Source organism: Mauremys mutica, chromosome 23, assembly GCF_020497125.1.
Source record: "Mauremys mutica isolate MM-2020 ecotype Southern chromosome 23, ASM2049712v1, whole genome shotgun sequence".
NCBI lineage: Eukaryota > Metazoa > Chordata > Testudines > Geoemydidae > Mauremys > Mauremys mutica.
Genome location: NC_059094.1, coordinates 7,857,988 through 7,877,448, shown reverse-complemented (window position 1 = coordinate 7,877,448; position 19,461 = coordinate 7,857,988). Strand labels below are relative to the sequence as shown.

At 46.8% G+C, this 19,461-nt stretch overlaps 1 protein-coding gene across 1 annotated transcript in view; it reads right to left on the bottom strand.

Moving 5' to 3' along the window:
- LAPTM5 (lysosomal protein transmembrane 5) overlaps window positions 1–16,289 on the bottom strand; it is a 30,823-nt gene extending 14,534 nt beyond the window's left edge. The window contains exons 1-3 of the mRNA XM_044997446.1: window positions 16,077–16,289; window positions 4,405–4,498; window positions 673–749 (exon numbers count right to left, since the gene is read on the bottom strand). Of these exons, the coding sequence (XP_044853381.1) occupies window positions 673–749; window positions 4,405–4,498; window positions 16,077–16,154 (249 nt within the window). The 5' untranslated portion in view covers window positions 16,155–16,289. The remainder of the gene's footprint in view (window positions 1–672; window positions 750–4,404; window positions 4,499–16,076) is intronic.
- Between the last annotated feature and the right edge of the window lie 3,172 nt (window positions 16,290–19,461).

The window sequence follows — 19,461 nt, the reverse complement described above, 5'->3', positions numbered from 1 at the left end:
CACACCCGGGCAAGAAATTCCACACCGAACTCTAGATATTAGTGTGACAGGTGTGTTAGAAAACTACCTGTAAGCATGAGAGCTGATCAAAAAATAGGGTTTGTTTTTTGGTTTTTGGCCATGGAAAATTTAGATTTTATTACTGCAATTACAAAGCTGAAATATTTCAATTTGGAAATTCTGCCACTTTGCCTCATGGGAATTGTAGTTAGAGGGCCCCAAGCTGCTGTTCTCCTCTATAGGCTAAGCACCCTGGTCGGACTATATCTCCCATGATTCCCCATGGTTTCTCTTATTGGAGAGGAGGGATATTTGCATCATGGGAGTTGCTGACTATGGTGCATTATGGGAGATGTAGTCTGACCAGCCCATATAGGCGAACAACTGCCCTTACACACCGCAGCAGCGTTTCCAGATCACGATAGTTTGGGTTTGGGCTGAAATATTTCAAAAAAAATCTTAATTGTCAGTGGAAAGCAGACGCTCGGCATGAAAAAATCATTAATTGAAAACCCAATTTTTGAGGGACAATTTCCCCCTAGCGGTAGTAGGCACATCCAGACTTAGAGCAAGTTTGTGAGTGACCAGTTCAACGGGTTTGAAATTGTAAATAACCCTTCCTCCCTCCATCCCTACAAAACCAAGACTGAAAGTTCTTTTAAAATGACATACCTTCATCACTCCATAGAGAAGATAGAAGCTGATGATGAACAGCATGAAGATCAACAGGAAGCTGGTGGTGATGTCCGCTAATAAATAATAATAATATTAAGATCCCAGTGCAACACAGAAGCATTTCAAACCATGGGCCGAATCTACTTAGTCAATCACTGCACAACGGAAAATGTAACTGAGTTAAGGAGTGGAGGATTTGGTCCCATAAGTCAAAGCTTTTACTTCAACATAATGACTTGTCCTCTTGTGGAATTGAACGCAGGACCTTCATTGCTAAACTCAGTTGCCTCCATCCCATAAGCTAAAGAAGCACTTCTGCTAGATACCAGCAGTAGTAGGCTCTTACCCTCTACAGGGAGCAGCTGCTAGCCAGGGACATGACACAGTTAAGCAGGGAATTATATAAAGATATGTTGTCAGTGGAAGATAAATATTTTGCAAGGGCTGTTAAGCTGGGCAAATTGTCTCCCAAAGGAAGTAGCAGAATCCCCATCATGTGGGACATTTACTTCTGGGGTGGATGAAGCACTGGAGAATAGACTATAAGGGAAACTCTTAATACGATCTTTCCCTGTCCAACTTCTGTGATTCTAGCGACTGAGACTCATTCTTGGGCATTGCTCTATCTGGTCTTCCCTAGACTCGCTCAGCACCCTGCACCTGTGGTTTGTATTGCAAGGGGGCTTGAATGGATGGAATCGTGTCTCTTTTGCTCCCAAACACCCTCATATGAAGGATCAAATCTGGATCCACAGTGCCAGACCTGAATTCCAGACCTGAGTTGCTATCTGCAGAATTCTGCCTTCCACTCCCCAGGGCAGGGAGCACCAGTGCAGGTGCTACAACAGCCCACGGTGTGTGACAGTAACAACAATGCCCCTCTTTTCCTTTATGGGGGTTTCGACTTTTGGATCCTGCCTCCCACTCACATGGGGGGATTTGGCTGGTGTGTAGTCACAGAAGCACTAGACATGCTGCCCTCTCCCAGCCCCAAACCCATGCTCTAAGCTGCCATAGAAGACCTCTGTGCTTATCTGAAGAGGATAGTCCCCCCCCCCCCCCGAGCCTGTCCACTTCGCTTGGGGATTTCGCTGCTGCTGGTGAAAGCTTCCCCAAATTGGGGTGTGTATCTCATGAGACTTTCCCAGTCTGTGATTTATACAAGCACACACGCCAGCGAATGAATAAACATGCTGTATGGGTCTCTTTCTCTCTCTCTCTCTCTGTTTCTATGCATCACTGCTTGCTCGAGTCTCCCAGAGATATCCAGGAATTTCATGAGCAGGGAGAAGTATGTTATGAAATAAAAGTCCTCTCTCATTGCAAATGTGGTATAAACAGTGTACGCCATGGTGGTCCGATGAAGCCTACACTGGGCCTTTGCAACCATAGCGAGGGGACTAATAAAAAAACAGGTTTTATTTGCCAAATGTGTATTTTGATTAACTTCTGGCCACATCAGAGCTAGTGTGCTGAATGCAGCTAGAAGGGACTTTGAATGACTCCTAATGTTCCCCTTGAATGCAAAGAGGCCTGTTTCTATTTTATGGCCCAATAAACTGGCCGGGGGAATGCAGGAAGGACTCGTAAACTGTGGTTTTAATAGTCACATTTGCTGATTTCTGGGGATGGATATTTAGGTTGTTGGGCTGCTGATACACTGCAGAGTGCTGCTTCTGAACAGCTGGGTTCAAAGGGAGGGCAGGATTGGCAAGAGAAATCAACCTAACGGTCCTTCAGGCGTGTTCTGCCTCCAGTGCGGGTGGTTTTGGTCCATATGACAAAAGGTGCATGCACACTGGTTTCCTTTATAGCTCTGCTACTTCCCCTGGATGATTCCGTCCAGATTGTGATGACAACTCCCAGTTATTATTACCACAGTGATAAATGTTGATATATTAATTAAAACAAAAACAAAGGAAACTAACCCACCACAAATGGAATTAAGGCGTGTTAGAGATCTGGCCTTTCCAAGAGGCACAGAGGCCAAATAAGGATGCAACTCTCACTGAAAGTCAATGAGATTTGGACACCTAATGCCTTCGAAAATCTCCCCTGTGCGGGTTAAGCTCTTCTCTTCCGCTATTGTTTGTTTTATGTTTCTGGAGTGCATGATATCACACATTAGAAATGTGCAAATTGTTGCTGCAGAGCTTTTGAGAACCATAATGAAATTAAAAGTTTCAATACAGATGTGTGCACTTTTTGGGGTTAGCCCCTAGGTTAATTTGCATGGGAAAGCAAAAGTTGAAGAGGTGTGAAATTGACTCCCAGGAAATGGTAGAGTTTCACAACATTCTAGGGTATTGTTAACACACTCCACTCTGGTGCAACCTACGCACAGAACAGCAGGAGTTGAGGACAAGTGACAGAACCATCTTCCATTTCTGTATTTGAATTCAAGCTGAGCATCGTGCAGTGCTTAGACACATTGTTTTCACGTATAGTTTCTGGAACTATAAAGATTGCTCTTTGTAGTATTTCCAGTCTGACCAGAAAAAGAAATGCCAGAAATCTCATGAGTAGAGCTCTGTGAAATATTTGTGATGCACCTTGAAATGCAAGTGTTTGGGATTTCATTGCAAATTACCGCAACTTGGGGAGGGGAGTGGCTGGAGGGAATATATGCCAAATGTGGGCTTTTTTAATTTAATTTTGTTAAAAAATAGCAGTTTTCACACAAAATCATTCTGTTTTTAAACAGAAATCTCAACGTTTGTGAAAGTCAATGTCTAGCTTGGATAACAATTTATTTCTGTATGGAAACTTCATGAAAATTTGACATCTCAGTCTCCCCTGCTAAAACTGGCCATTTAATTCAGGGTTTGTAAAATGTGAAATGTATTGTTACTAAATGAATTTAAAAAAATTTTTTGGAAACAAACCATCATTTTTATACATCACTATTTGTGGGAACATTTTATATTCCATTTGATAGTGGTTCAAACAATTTAGTTAAGCAGAATATACATTTATGTGTACAACAATGCCTATTGACATGACAGGTAGCGCTGGTTGAAAAAAAATAAAAACAAAATTGTAGGAGTTTTCTATTAGTTTTTCAAATTTCATTCCCCCCTGAAATGTTAACATTACAAATTTTGAAAAAAAACATTTTGATAATTGAAAAATTTCAATCAGCTCTGTAGCTAATAAAAAACTCATAAAAAATCAGCAAAAATTGGTCTCGTTTTGGTCAAAAATTGCATTTTTACAGAAAAAACATCATTGAAAACTTGAAATTCAGAAAAATTTCAACCACCTTAGGGCTGTTATGAGATTTAATCAATTAATATTAGCCAGGGGCTTTGAGATTTGTGGTTGGAAAGCTTTCTCCCAATACACAAAAAAAAGCACAGGATTATTACAAGAACAGAACAAGGAGTAATGGTCTCAAGTTGCAGTGCGGGAGGTTTAGGTTGGATATTAGGAAAAACGTTTTCACTAGGAGGGTGGTGAAGCACTGGAATGGGTTCCCTAGGGAGGTGATGGAATCTCCTTCCTTAGAGGTTTTTAAGGACAGGCTTGATTACTATTTACTCCCTAATTTATGTATCTGTTTTATCTGGGTCTGAAGTTTTCAGCTCATGACCCTCAGTTCTAAGCTCCACCATCTGACAACTGGTTTGAAGAAGATTTGGAGAAGAAACAACTTTGGATTGAATGCACCCTCTCAAACGCAGCCCCTTCAGCTTCTCCTCTGGCTTCTCTTCCGGCTACTGAACTTACCAATAACGTAGTAATCCTTGTCCAGGACTTTGCAGTAGCCTTTCCCAGTAGCCACCTCCATCGAGTACTCAATCAAGAGCAGTACACTCATGACCTACAAAGGCAAAAACAGAGGAGACGGTTATGCAGCTTGCCTGCCAATTTCTTATCAACCAGTTTCCAGAGATCACTACTGCTTGGAAGTTGGAATGCCTACTGCACAACCCGCCTCAGAGTCTCCAAGTGCCACGCAAACATGCATGGTTTGAAACTGCTCTGTGAGAGACTGAGGGGAAACCGAGGCCCCGAGTGAATTTGTGATCACAGATAGAATTTGTGGGAGAGGGAGGGAAAGAACTCAGTCAGCTCCAGTCCTGGGCTTTCACCATAACACTCTGCTTTTTCCTCAACGCCTTTGTAGGCTCTGCGGTGCGGAATTTATTTCAAACATCAAAGGTTGTTGATGTTCAAAAGAGCTTGGGGCTCGTGGAGGCCTAAAGAGAAGTGGGTGGATTTTCCAAAGAGCTCAGCTCAATTTAGGGTTACCACCTTTGAAATGCAAAAAACCCAACACATCCCCGCCCCCCCCACCCCCAACTCTCTTCAACAGCCACTTACAGTGTCTAGAGAGATAACACATATATCTAAGATTGACAACATCGCACTTCTCCACACTGTCCTGTGACTCACACACGGGTGCGTGGTGCTGGGCAGACAGCTGCTGTATTTTCAACAGTTTTGATCTGTTATCGCTTAAACTGCATTAGCGGGAACACTGGGCACGGACACTTTTAACATTAGATAACAACACCGTGATAACAATGCAAATCTTTAGACCCACGTAAAAAAATCCCCGTCAGATTAAATCATTTTTCCAGCGACTGGCAAATCTATAAAAAAAAACCCAGCCAGGCTGGTCAAATGCTGACCAGGTAGTAACCCTAATCACTATGGGAGCGGCTGGAGGTGGAGAACTTTTGCTAGTACCCTCTGAGCCATGGCTGCTGCCCGTAGGGCTGGCCAGAGAACAACAAGTCTGTTTGGTTAAAAAATTGGAGGCTTTGGAATTTGGTTTTGTTCCAATGTGGAGCAAAACTCAAGCCTTTGGGATTCTGGCATGGAAAAACATAGGTGAGACAACCCCTAGAATAGCCTGATGGGTGAGGCACTCAGCTGGGATGTGGGAGCAGCAGGTCTGAGTTCTGGCTTCAAATCACTCAGTGCAGGGAGCTGGACTGGGGTCCGCCCCATCCCAAGGGATGCTCAGCCTGAAAGCAGCCATCGCAAACTGCAAGAGGAATTTCCAGATGAAACTACATGGGAATAAATGTAGCCGTGGTGCCAGCCCCTTCCTACTCCTGGTGTAGCAGAGAATTAGCGTCCCGCAAGTCAGTCCAGAGCTACATCCCACTACAGGTGTGCGGTGGTCGTATGCTGGATGTCCTGGGCCGTGCCTGTGCATTATGTACAGCAGGGGTCTGGGATATCAAACTCCCTCTGGGAAGGGAGTATTTTTACTTGTGGGCTGGCAGTATCATAAAATGAGGACCACGGCAGAGCTCCAGCCGATAAAGCATAAATAAAGCACCATTATTTCTTACTTGTTTGGTGCTTTATTGAAACTTTCAACACCACTGGGTGGGAAAATAGGCTCCCCTTTCAGCCCACCGCTCTTCCTGCCTTTTGTTTCTCTTCCTTCCTTTGTTTCTCTCCCCCAGTCCTGTCATTGTATCTCTCCTTCTTTCTTCCCTCTGCATTTCCTTCTCTGCAGCAACATCCGGCCCATGCAGATTTCACTGCTGTGCCCTTTCCCCACCCTGTTGCCAAAAGGTCAGCCAGGACATAGCTTGGGTGACATTTAAAGTGCCATCATTAGCTTTCAGAGATAACACCCAATGGGGGAGCAGTCGGGTTGGCACCTCGCAGAGCCATGGTTTCAGGCTGCCTGCAGACTCAGGAAGGAAGTGCCACATTGCTTACCCTTGGAAGGTTTTCTTCACATTCGTCAGGGTGAGTAACTTGGTGAGGGGGCTGGGCTTTCTTAAAATAGACATTTAGATTTGGCAGAATTTGAATGAGCTCCATAAGTAGGACTCAGCCTATAGCCCATACATGTACAAACCCTGGTGCATGTTGTATGTGGATCTGAGCCACGCATGTACATTGTGTTTTATGCCATGAGCGTACATTGCATACTAAGCCTGTATATTATGGATTCCAGTTAATAAATTACCTCCTGTTTCTCTGTAGCCATCTTGCTATTACCTTCCCAGCTCCTTTGTTACCGGCCCTCTCTGCAGCTGCTCTGCTCATCTGGAAAAACTACTTGAGATTTCGAAGACTTCCCCATTCTGCACCGGGACAAAACGGAGACCTTTCCAAAACTGGCAGGGAAACAGAGAGAGCAAGAGATCCTCCCCAGAATGGCTTTGTGGGTGGGGCAGTCACTTGGAACGTGGGAGGCCAAAGTCAAGTCCAGCATTCGGAGGGAGAAACTTGCACCCTGCTCTTTCACAGACCCAGTGAGCACCTTAACCAGTGAGCTAGAGAATCTCTCGCTGGCCCACTGCATACTGTGGAACAGCTCCAACAGGAGATCTTGAGAAAGCAAGACAGAGACTGACTATCTCGCTCAGGCACTCATCGGAGGTGTGGGACACCTGGATTCAAGTCCCTGCTCCAAATCAGGCAGTGCAGGAAACTGAATCCAGGTCATCTCTACGCCATGTCAGACCCATAGGCAGCCAGACAATTAGCAATTCGTGGGGGCACTCTCTGGTTTTGACCAGAAAATTCCATCCCTCATCGGAGAAAGTTTTGTTCAAATTGACCCGTTCCCACAAAATGTTTTGGGTTTGATGAATCAGATGGAAAAAACAGAAGCAGCAAAGAATCCTGTGGCACCTTATAGACTAACAGACGTTTGGCAGCATGAGCTTTCGTGGGTGAATACCCACTTCTTCGGATGCAAGCAGTGGAAGAAGTGGGTATTCACCCACGAAAGCTCATGCTGCAAAACGTCTGTTAGTCTATAAGGTGCCACAGGATTCTTTGCTGCTTCTACAGAACCAGACTAACACGGCTCCCCCTCTGATACATGGAAAAAACATTTTGTCAAAAATTTCCCGACCATTCCTACCCATAGCAGGACGCGGTGGTGTTCCCCAGAAGTGCCAATGTTGTGGGATACTCCTGGTTCCAGAGGCAGCACTGGAGGGACATCCTGCTTAAACCACTATGTTCACAAGGCGTCAGTGAGTGCTGAAGTGTTGTCAAGAAGAAGCAGATGAGACAGGCCATGAGCTCAGCCAGACTTCACAGATCTCTCTGCAGAGCTGACCATGAGATAACGGACCCTCTGACAGGCACAGGAAGCATGATCATATCCCCCCACCAAGATAAATAATTGAGTACATTCTATCTGGCTCAAACAGCTTCTCAGAGTATTTTGAGACAGTAGCCTGAAAAAATGATGTGGAAGATGACGGACAGGAAGAGCTGTGGTTTTATTCGTGTTTGCAATGGGTGCATACAGGAAACAACACTGAAAGTAGCAGATAGAGAAGTGATCAAGCCTAGAGCTGTGTGTTTAACTGAGCAGAAGAAAACTTACTCTTATCTGTAGCGTGATAGCGCCTGGAGACTCCAAACAAGCCCAGGACCCTGTTTTGCGCTGTGCTGTGTATAGTAAGAGGCGATTCCTGCCCTGAAGAGCTCACAATCGAAATACACCAGGCAAAGAGTGGGAGAAAAGGAGGATAATTGTCTCCGCTTTAGAAATGGGGAACGGAGGCTCAGAGTGACCCCAAGATCACACAAGAAGCCTGTGACAGAGACAGGAATTGATCTCATGTTCCCTGAGTCTCAACTGGTGCGAATGCAAGAAAAACAGGATATATAATTATACATGGAAGAAAGAACCCTGTGTAGAGGATTCTATCACACAGATATATCCATTTGTACTGTGCAATACCCCTGAAGTGCTAACGTTACATGCTACTTTGTCTGTGCGGGAATGAGCTTTGCAACTTTGTTGGGGGGTGTTTGAGGACCGAAGAGCGCTCAGAGCTTTCTCTTCCCTTGTTGCTGCTGCGAGGTCAATGCCTCAAGGGTTATTGTGGGGAACAGAAGAGGAAATGACTCTTTTAGATTTCTGTGCAAGAGGAACTCAAGTGAAACAGGTTTCAGAGTAGCAGCCGCATTAGTCTGTATCCGCAAAAAGAACAGGAGTATTTGTGGCACCTTAGAGACTAACACATTTATTTGAGCATAAGCTTTCGTGGGCTACAGCCCACTTCTTTGGATGCATCCAAAAAAGTGGGCTGTAGCCCACAAAAGCTTATGCTCAAATAAATGTGTTAGTCTCTAAGGTGCCACAAGGACTCCTGTTCTTCAAGTGAAACAGTGGATCTCAGCCGGCTGAACAGCAGGGGAATTCACTTTTGGCTGCAGAACTGAATTTTGCAAATAAGCTGAAACTGTGGGGTCATCAAACCCAAACGGCTGTGAACTCTAGCGTAGTTCCCAGTTGGATTCCAAATGGACTCACGGTCTGGATCTGAACTTCACAATGCCGGCTCATCGCTAACTCCTATAAAAAGGGGAATTCTGCAGTAAGAGGTCCAGGTTGTCCTCTCATCCTCAATGGCAAGAATCAGGAGTAACTGCCGATGTAGCCGAAGGTATATTGGTGTAAGGCCAAGTGCATGTCAGAGGAGAATCCTGCCTTGCTTTATGCTGCCAGAGCAGCGCAAAGGGGCCTGAATACAGTTTCATGGATTCCAAGCCCAGAAGGGATCCATTGCGGCCATCTAGTCTGGGGCTCTCCTAGACGATCACAATGGTCCCTTCTGGCTTTGCCGTCTCTACTCAGGCCCTTTCACCCTGCTCTGGAAGTCTGAAGTGGCCTCAATGCAGCGGTTCTCAAACATCACTGCACCGTGTCCCCCTTCTAACAACAAAAATTGCTACACGACCTCTGGAGGGAGGAACGAATCCTGGACCAAAGCCCGATCCCCACTGCACTGAATGGGGGAGCAAAAGCCTGAGCCCCACCGCCCCAGGCGGGGAGTCCAAAGCCGAATCCCTTGGGCTTCAGCTCCAGAAAAGAGCCTGTAACCTGAGGGCTTCAGTTTCGGCATCAGGTGGTGGGGCTCAGGCTTTGGCTCTGGCCTTCGGCCCCAGCAAGTCTAAGCCAGCCAATGGGGTCCCGACCCACTTTGGGGTCCCGATCCACAGTTTGAGAACTGCTGCCTTAATGTCGTGAGAATCAAGCCCTTAATCCTTCCGTTTAGTGAGGCCTGAGTCTCCTATAGCCCGAGCACTGTGACACGTAGCGTACCCATGATGTTGAAGCCACCTGCTTTATTCCCTTCTTATTTCCCCCTTGTGAGTTGGTTGGACAGAGACGTCACTGCTGGGGGAGGTGGGGACGTTTTCTACAAGAGGTGGGTCCTGCATTTGGATCTGCACATGGATAAGGTCACGCTTGCTCTAATATCTAATGAGCCGCAACCCCATGCCTATGAGTACCACAGCCATAGGCAGGGACTGAAGCTGGGAAACGTAGGCACCAAAAAGCGACGCCCCTGCTCCTTGAGCTAAGGAACTCCCCCAAGGGAAAGCAAGAAGCAGGCGGGTAGAGTCCCTGGAGGTAGACCCAGCATATTGCTCTGCAGTGCACGGTCCAGAACCCACAGCACAGTGGTGCACCAAACACCACAGTGAAGGGTGTTATTGGGGAATCTAGATAGACAGCGGACCTGCCTCCCAGGCCTGTACTCAGCCGTGTCCTCTATGAGCTCCACTCTTCCTCATGTTTCCAGCATCCGTCAGTGTTTCTACATCCGCAATTTCGAGAAGCAGCCCCCATGACACAGCGGATGGTGAGATTTCACATGCAAAAGCCGTAGGGAATAAGGAAGCATCGGTAAGAGAGGCAGCTGAAACCGCTGTATTGGGGGGTGTCACACTGCCTATTCTCACCGCATTGCAACAGCATGTGCATGGGCGGGTCGGGGAGGCGGAGGGCACCTCAGACAAGCTGCGGAAACATTGAGAAAATTGTTCCAAACATTAAAGAAGAGAAGAAAGAGCCACGTGAAGCCTGTGCTGGGGAGGAATCAGCAAAGCCCCCGAAGAATAAAGAAATGTCCTGTTATTATGGTTTCCCTGATAGGTCTCCCATGCGTTACTTGCTGTGGGAACACATTGTAGGAAACAGTTCCGACCCTAAAGAGCTCTCTGTTTTGGCCACTGGGATTAGAGACACAGAGAAATTAAGGGTTTTAGCTAAGACGTCAGTACCAAAGCTAGGCACTAAATCAAGATCACCTCCAGCGGAGACCAGCACGTTCACCGCAAGCCCAACCTTCTGCTCTAGGCTTTGCTTCTCCTTCATTAATTACTCTTGGAGTAAATAAGCCATGAAGGCAGCTTGAGACCTTCCATTTCATAAGGACCGGCTTTAGCTTTCAGGGAATGCAGCAGCTTCCGCCATGGAAGGCAACTAGAAGCTGGAAGGTTGAATGGATGGAAGCTGGAGGTGGGGGCCATGAATGGTTTCCAGCAGCCAGAGGGACCTTTATCTGGAACCACGACCCATCCCTGCTACAGCAGTGGAAGCTACCAGCAAATCTAGATCGAGTGCCTGCCTGCACGGAGTGCCCACCCCAGGATGTACTGGAGGGGACAGTTTCTGGCGGTGAGGATGCAGGTCCAGCAGATAGAAGGGGCACCAGCAGCAGGAATTATTCTGGCTGGGGACGGGGGTTGGAAGACAGTTTGGAGAGGAAAGGGGAATCAGCAGCTGATGAGAGGGTTGGAGCGCGTTAGAGGGAGGGAGGTTGCTGAAGTGATTTGGTTTTGACTTTCAGTTCCTCAGTGCAGTTTTAAGGGTGAAGGCTCCCTTGATACTATCGAGCTAAGGTGCTTCCACGGCCCCCATCCCTGTCACATCTGAGTGTCTCACAACCCCCCCCCCCCCAGGAGGCAGAGCAGTGCTGTTGTCCCCACTGTACAGAGGGGGGATTGGGGCAAAGAGAGCGAGTGACTTGCCCACAGGAAATCTGTGCCAGAGCCCTGAACACCCACATCTCCAGAGTCCCAGGCTTGCTCCTTAATCCAGAGCCGCCCAGAGGGAGGGGCAAGTGGGGCAATTTGCCCCAGGTCCCGAGCCCCACAGGGACCCCCATGAGAATACAGTATTCTATAGTATTGCAACTTTTTTCTATGGAAGGGGCCCCCAAAGTTGCTTTGCCCCAGGGCCCCTGAATCCTCTGGGCGGCCCTGCCTTAATCACGGGTCCATCCTTCCCTCCCTGACAGAACCTGGGCAATGTTTCTTCCCACTAGCCCAACTCCCCCGTCACCCTCACCCCCCGTCCACACACACACCCTGTTCAAGTGGGGAATGAAAAACCTCCCTCCACAGACTAACATGCAGGGGGCCAGGTGCCCATTTAGTGCGCTCCTTCAGCTCCAGCCGAGGGCTAATGGGACATGAATCCCAGCTGCTCTGCTCGGGCAGCGCGTAGGGGCATGGATCCCAGCTGCTCTGCTCGGGCAGCGGGTAGAAAGCACTGGTATGTCTGACTCACGAGCCCTTCCCAGGGAATTAACACATCCCTGCTCCTTTTTAAAACAACCCGTGAATTTCTGTGCTAAGCACCACGGCCCCTGTTCAGCAGGTGTTAATCCTGGCTTGGGCTCTGTCTCACATTCCCTCCGTCTTCCCATTCATTGGAGAACAGCCATGATTTATTTCCACAGTCTGTGGAGAGCTCAGCAATGAGACAAATCTAATTTACAGGAGTACAAGACACTGCCACAAAGCCTCAGCGCTGCTGTTTGATGGCGCCAAGCATCACTGGGATTCATCACGGGGATCCACAGCAATAACTTTTACTGATACAAATGAGGAGTATTGACGCAGCAAATCATCCAAGTACCTGCCAGGCTATAAATCCGCTTTCCCTTGTTCCTGTGCCCGGCTGCAGACAAACGATGAAAAACACGGGAAAGAAAAGAAAATCTGCACTCATATTTTACCTTTTAAAGTGCTGATGCTAGACCCCCTTCTCTGCAGCGAGCCAGCATTCAGTGTGAAAGAGACACACCGTGCCAGCGCTGTCGCTGCAGACAGAGCAGGGATGGGATGGGATCACTGTGCTGTGTACTCTTATGGTGTGGACTGATTGGCACCCTATAAGCAACCACAGATAGAGAAATAGATGGATGAGCATAGCTAGACAGGCAAGGTGGGGGTGGAAATATGTTTTATTGGACCAGCTTTGTTGGTGAAAGGAAAAAGCTTTCGAACTTCACAGAGCTATTCCTCAGATGTGGAGAAGGAGATAGATAGATAGATAGATAGATAGAGAAGGTGTATGGGGATAGATAGATAGATAGATAGATAGATAGATAGATAGATAGATAGATAGATAGATAGATAGATGTGTATGGCGATGGAGAGAGAAAGAGAGAGAGAGAAGAAAAAGCCACAGAGTTTGTGAAAAAAGAAGTATGCAGGGAGAAGCACTATTAGAAAAATAACCATGTTTTCCATACTCTGTATTGGGCAGTTTTTTGTATCAATGCAGCTTTGCAGGGGCCTGTTCCGTCCCTCACACAAGAGCCAGGCTTCCCACTAGCTATGAAAACATGTTTGTTGGTTTGTTAAAGTCACCCTTGAAAAGGACCCATTAATTTAATCTGCAAGAGGGAAAATTACAGGAGAGGCTTGCAAGCCGAAGCAGCCTAGGTCCAGAGGCTTGCCCACTGCCCCGCCTCCGCAGTGCACAGGGGCACCCTGGTGACTGGTTAATTGGCATGCATAAGGCAAGGCCTGTGGGTTCAGAACCGCAGGCCCCTACACGCCAGTGCGACAGTCTCAGAATCACAATTCAGTCCCTGCTTCCTGGCACCAAGCGGGAAGTAAACTGCACCAGCTGTTCCCCAGCACAGCTGACTTCCTCCTCCACAACAGTTAGCACAAGGGAGGTGGGGAGTGCCACAGCCCGCCCAGGCCACTCCCCATCCACCTGCATGGGAGAGAGAGCAGCAGCCTACCCCATCATGGAGGGTTTGATGATGCGGGTGGCCTATGCATGGCAGAGGAGGGTGATTTATTCCCCCTGACTCCCCTGTACGCAGGCAGACCAAATCCCACTCAGAACCCCACCTCCACCCAGAGGCCTGGGTAGGCTGCAGCACTGTCAGCGCTCTTGGTCCTTTTATTGGTATTCGGTGAGACGCTCAATTGCTTTACCTCAAACTTTACACTCAGAGCATCAACTATGGAACTATTCTCTAAAAATGGCTTTTTTTCATCATCGAATAACAATATCTGAGCTTGACTGATGAAGAGCCAACAAGCTTTACAAAGGAGGTCAGTATCATTATCCCCATTTTACAGATGGAGAAACTGAGGCACGGGATGGCAAAGTGACTCGCTTAAAGTCACCCAGCAGGCCAGTGGCAAAGCCGGGACCAGAAACCAGGTTTCCTGAGTGCCAGGCCAGTACTCCAGCCACTAGGCCACGCTGCCTCCCCTAGTATTACATTTTTCCAGGTGACCACAGCAGGGTGGATCAGCGCCTTGCACTGTGCCACAATTACTGTTTTCTGCCCACCATCAGGACCACTGATCACAGCTTTACAAGCAAGCAAATAAATATGGACTTCATAGTAATCTTAAAACGTTCCCCTGAAATGACTTTGGGCTTCACTGAAATCGCAATGGAATCTTCCCACTGGCTTCAGTTGCCTTAGGGTAAGATCCCATGTTCACTAACCTGTTGGAAAAGGGGAAAATGGTCACACAAATTTTGATACCTCCTGGATTTGTGGATTGTATCAATCTCAGCTTTTTCTTTTCTTGTTTTTTTAAGCACCCTCATAACAGCGGAGAAAAGCGTGATGGGCATGTACCCTAAAGGCCCAACAACCCGAAGGCAAAGAAACCAATCAGCGTGGAAGCCTGAATTGCCCCGGGCACTAAGATTCCATTAAACGGACTTGATTATGTTTTAAAATCCCAGGATTTTTAAACCAATCTCAGGGTCTTTTGAGGGCCTGACGCATCGTCTGTGAACATTTGGCTTTGGCAAGGGTGCTACAGAATCCGACAGCTCGCTAGGTTGCTTATAACCATCAACGTCACCTTCTACTGATGAGCTTATAACCATCAATAACACACACAACTCCTCTTTGTAGCATGCTTAGAAAATCTATTGCTCACGTATTAACCCTTTATAATCCAGCGATAAATGGAATCCTAGTGACCGGGGCAATTCAGGCTTCCGCACTGATTTCCCATTAAACGTGGGTCAGATCTCAGCTGGTGCAGTTCGGCACAGTTCCACCGAAATGAATGGAGCGATGCCGACTTACACCAGCTGAGCATCTAGCCCAATCCTGGGATGACTCCGTAGATACACTGTGGACCTGTGTGTTGCTTTTAAGCCATGGCTTTGTGCTGGGAGGGGCGACACAGCTGCAGCGCACTGGCAGGTCTGGCAAGCCAGCCAACAGACGCAGTGCTCACGGGCAGCCCAGAGCGGAGTGCATGCGGCACTCTTCCAATGGATGGCGACATCGCCCCTCCAGAGGAGGAACCAGGACACCCACTGCAGCGCAACCATCCCAGGGCAACAAGTGGCCTAAAAACCACAGTGTCTTACCGCCTACAGGGCGACCTCTCGAGGCCTCGCTCCTTGGTTGTGCTCAAAAAGTGCGCAGGGCAACTGGGGAGGTGATTTGAAGCCATTCTCGTACTCCCCCAATCCTGGGCTGACTGTGCAACGTGTCATGGCCTTAGCGTAAATTACATCCACCCGAAAGATACTCGAACTATGCCCCCAAGCAGCACTTACAATAGCTGGGGTTCACTATGCCCCAGCCACACCCTATTTCCCCACCCCCCACCGCGATAATCCTCCCAGGACAGCCATGGCAACTTTTCAGAGACATAATATTCAAAGAGAAACCCACTGGGAACTGGGTACAATGTCTAAAAGCTGTTAGAGAAATTAGAGTAGCCGTGTTAGTCTGTATCCACAAAAACAACAAGGAATCCGGTGGCACCTTAAAGACTAACAGATTTATTTGGGCATAAGCTTTCGTGGGTAAAAAACTTCACCTCTTCAGATGCCAATGTTTTTTACCCACGAAAGCTTATGCCCAAATCAATCTGTTAGTCTTTAAGGTGTCACAGGACTCCTTGTTGTTTTTTCAGAGAAATTAAAGACATTCACAATTTTACCTAGATACTGTTTATAGCCCTGATCGATACACACACACACGCCCACACCTCACTACAGATTCCTGACCTTAACTTTTACACAACCCTTTGCGTTGTCATCCCACTTCACAATCTGTAACAAATGGATCCGCCTTTCTACACTGAAAGCATATATGATTCACAGCTCCGACTGCATTTGCAAAGGCTCACACTTGAGCGGCATAGGAAAAACAGGAAGTACAGTGAATTTCCATCAGCTCTGGCAGAAGAATCTAGTTCAGAAAACTATCAGCACAGTAGATCTTTCCCCCCCTCTCTTGTCCATCGCTCTTAAACCATCGGCCTTCTCCCCCCACACCTCTTCACCTCTTGGGAACACAGACAAGTCAACACTTTGGGAACTGTTTGATTTCCCAGTTTACAGCCACCTGTACATTTCTTTTGTAACTTACCATGTGGTAGATGCCAAGAGTGACTGTTCCAGTCTTGATGTTGAAGCAGCAACATTTCGGGGGCGTCTGGGGAGACATTTTTGATCCCTTTCGACTGTTGTGGAGCTACAGCTGCTGAATCGGAGGCAGCTGCACTAAAGCGACCAAGCAACGCAATGTAACATCTTGTTGCTCAACTTCCTTCCTGGACTGTAAATGTGTCAAGTCATCTCCAACGTCACATGGGGTCTTTGAGATTTCCAAACACTAGAGAAAACAAAATCAGGTTGAAAGTGACTGATCTCTAAACATTGCTTTGTCCCCGGTTGCAAGTACATCAGTGAATGCTACTGCTCGAAGCCAGAGTCCTTTGCCTGCACAGCATGGAGTGGTTATGTCATGTTAAGCATGAAGCCAAAATCATCCTGTAAAATTACCAAAAATAAAAGCGGGAGCTAAGATTTTCAACCAAAAGTTACTCACCTAAACTCACAGATAGGCATCAGAATTAATAGCCTAATTTTCAGATATGCTGAGCATTGCATGAATTCCACTGAAGCCGCAGGGTGCCCAGCACATTTGTAAAATACCAGCCTTTAAGTGATTAAATATGGATTTAGGAGACTAATTTGAGGCCTCCACGTTTGCAAGCCTTGGCCCTTAAAACAAAATCTGTTATTGCAGGGTTCAGAGTAAAGACAACAGCAATAACAAAACATCCATTCCATCCATCCTGCAGGTGCCCAGACATTTTTACATGGAAATCGGAGGAGCACACACATACTCTCTCTCTCTCTCTCTCTCTCTCTCTGTCACTCACACACACACACACACACACAATTAGCCATCTTGCACATGATTTGTGCATTGTGATCATCCTTGAAAATGTGATTCTCTGAGCCTCACCATGGTAGCGTTGTAATTGACCTAACCCATGTACAGCACAGTGCACCCGGGTAGCCGCTCCTGGGTATATTATAAGCCATCATCCTACACGAACCCTACCCTCAGTATGCATGTGCTATAATGGCATGTGGCCTTTAGGGCAATCTTGTGGCTTTGGGCCACGGCTGGGAGAGAGGGTGAGAAGGGGGTTGTCTATCATCAGCGCAAGAAAAATGGGCCCAATTCATGGCTGCCCTAGGTCACCCTTGTGTTGCCAATTTGATAATATTTAAAAACCAGACACTCCAGCAGGCGTGCTGGAACCTCCCCTTCCATGCCTCTTCTCCCCAAAGCCCTGCCCCGCCTCCTCCCTTGAGGTCCCGCCCCCGTGTACTCCTCTTCCCACCTGCCCCCGTCACTCACTGCTTTTTCCCTTCCACCCCACCCCCACCCCCTCGGGTCAGGAGGGACACACCTGCAGAGCCGGGGCTGGGAACTGCAGCTGCCCAATGCAGATAGGAGGCAGCCCCTGGGGGAGTAGAGGCTGGTGTGGATGATGACTTGGGGCCTCCCCACCTCCCCTGACTGCAGTAACCGCACTTGTGTGTCCGGTCAATAGATCTGACCAGACACTGTCAGGCAGGGCCAATCAGAGGGGGGGCCAGGAGGGCCATTTGGCCTGGGCCTCAAGCTCAAAGGGGGCCTCAAATTTAGACACATGTTAATTTTCTGGCATTTAATAAGTTTTGCAACTTGTTTTTTTTTGCGCATCCCTATGGGACCAAAATGTGACGCACTCAGCTTAGAGCTGCAAATTTCAGCAAATAAGAGGTGGACACAAGAACAAATGGATATAAACTGGACACTAGGAAGTTTAGACTTGAAATTAGACGAAGGTTTCTAACCATTAGAGGAGGGAAGTTCTGGAACAGCCTTCCAAGGGGAGTAGTGGAGGCAAAAGACATATCTGGCTTCAAGACTAAGCTTGATAAATTTATGGAGGGGTGGTATGATGGGATGGCCTAATTTTGGCAATTAATTGATCTTTGATTATTAGCAGGTAAATATGCCCAGTGGTCTGTGATGGGATGTTAGATGGGGTGGGATCTGAGTTACTACAGAGAATTCTTTCCTGGGTGCTGGCTAGTGAGTCTTGCCCACATGCTCAGGGTTTAACTGATCGCCATATTTGGGTTCGGGAGGGAATTTTCCTCCAGGGCAGATTGGCAGAGGCCCTGGAGGTTTTTCGCCTTCCTCTACAGCATGGGGCACGGGTCATTTGCTGGAGGATTCTCTGCAGCTTGAGGTCTTCAAACCACAATTTGAGGACTTCAATAACTCAGACATAGGTTAGGGGTTTGTTACAGGAGTGGATGGGTGAGATTCTGTGGCCTGCATTGTGCAGGAGGTCAGACTAGATGATCATAGTGGTCCCTTCTGACCTTAAAGTCTAAGAGATTTGGTAAAAGATGTAATTTTTTTATTAACTGATACAGATTTTGTCATATTAAAGAATTTAAAAGGTTCATCAATATTAATACAAATATATCGTTTCTGATGGCCCAAGAGTAGACCATGATGAACGTGTCCTCTCAGATCAGCTGATTATATAAACAAACCACGGCTAGTGGCTGGTGCTGGATCAAGTGCGTGTTGAAAGGTAGAGAATTGTTACATTTTAGTGTCTTTATAGTTTTATGTTTAGTTGACTAATGTCAAAGTCAGATTCAGGACTCACAATTTATCAGACCACTCTGTTTATTAGCAAAGCGCTCTGCTAATACACTCAGATAATGTGAGCACCATGCAAGACTCAAACTATCTTATTTATACTGATAAAAGGGCTCAAACTTAACAAGATAACAAAGGAAGCAGAATCTGATAAGTTTACCTGGGCTAGACATGAATATCTTATTTCCTAACTAACTATTACAGATCTCCTGTTAATGTCCCACCATTTGCTTAAGTGGACCCATTGTTTCATACCTTAATGTTTCTCTTCCTGACAACTATATTTCAACATTCCTTATTTCTGCTTAAAGGAACATACAGCATTTCTTTAATCCAATCTTTTTTTACAATATAATTCATTCTACTTTCACACTAAGGAATTATTTATGTTGTGAAATCAAACTTGGACTTTCTGGGGTGTTTCCTAATATCACAATTGCATTGCGTATTTTTGTCAGTTTCCCTGCATCAGGGGCTTCAGGTGAACGCACCTTCAACGTGTTGAAGCAGGTAAAGATCTAGCACCGTTCAACTATGGGACAAGAGTGTTTGAATGGGCTCACCATGCTTAATATCAAATGTGAGATTGCACAAAAGCTAGATTTCCCCCCAATAATTAGTTCATTTGCACAGAAAAATACTAGAAAAGCATTTGTTAAATAAAAAAAATCAAATTATGTCTCACTCTTTTTTTTGGTGATTTATTTTGTTTTCATGTGTCGTCATTTTTTATTTTTATTATGGCTAGGGATTTCAAAAGCTGGAAGTGGCCTGGGCCTCTCTGGACCTC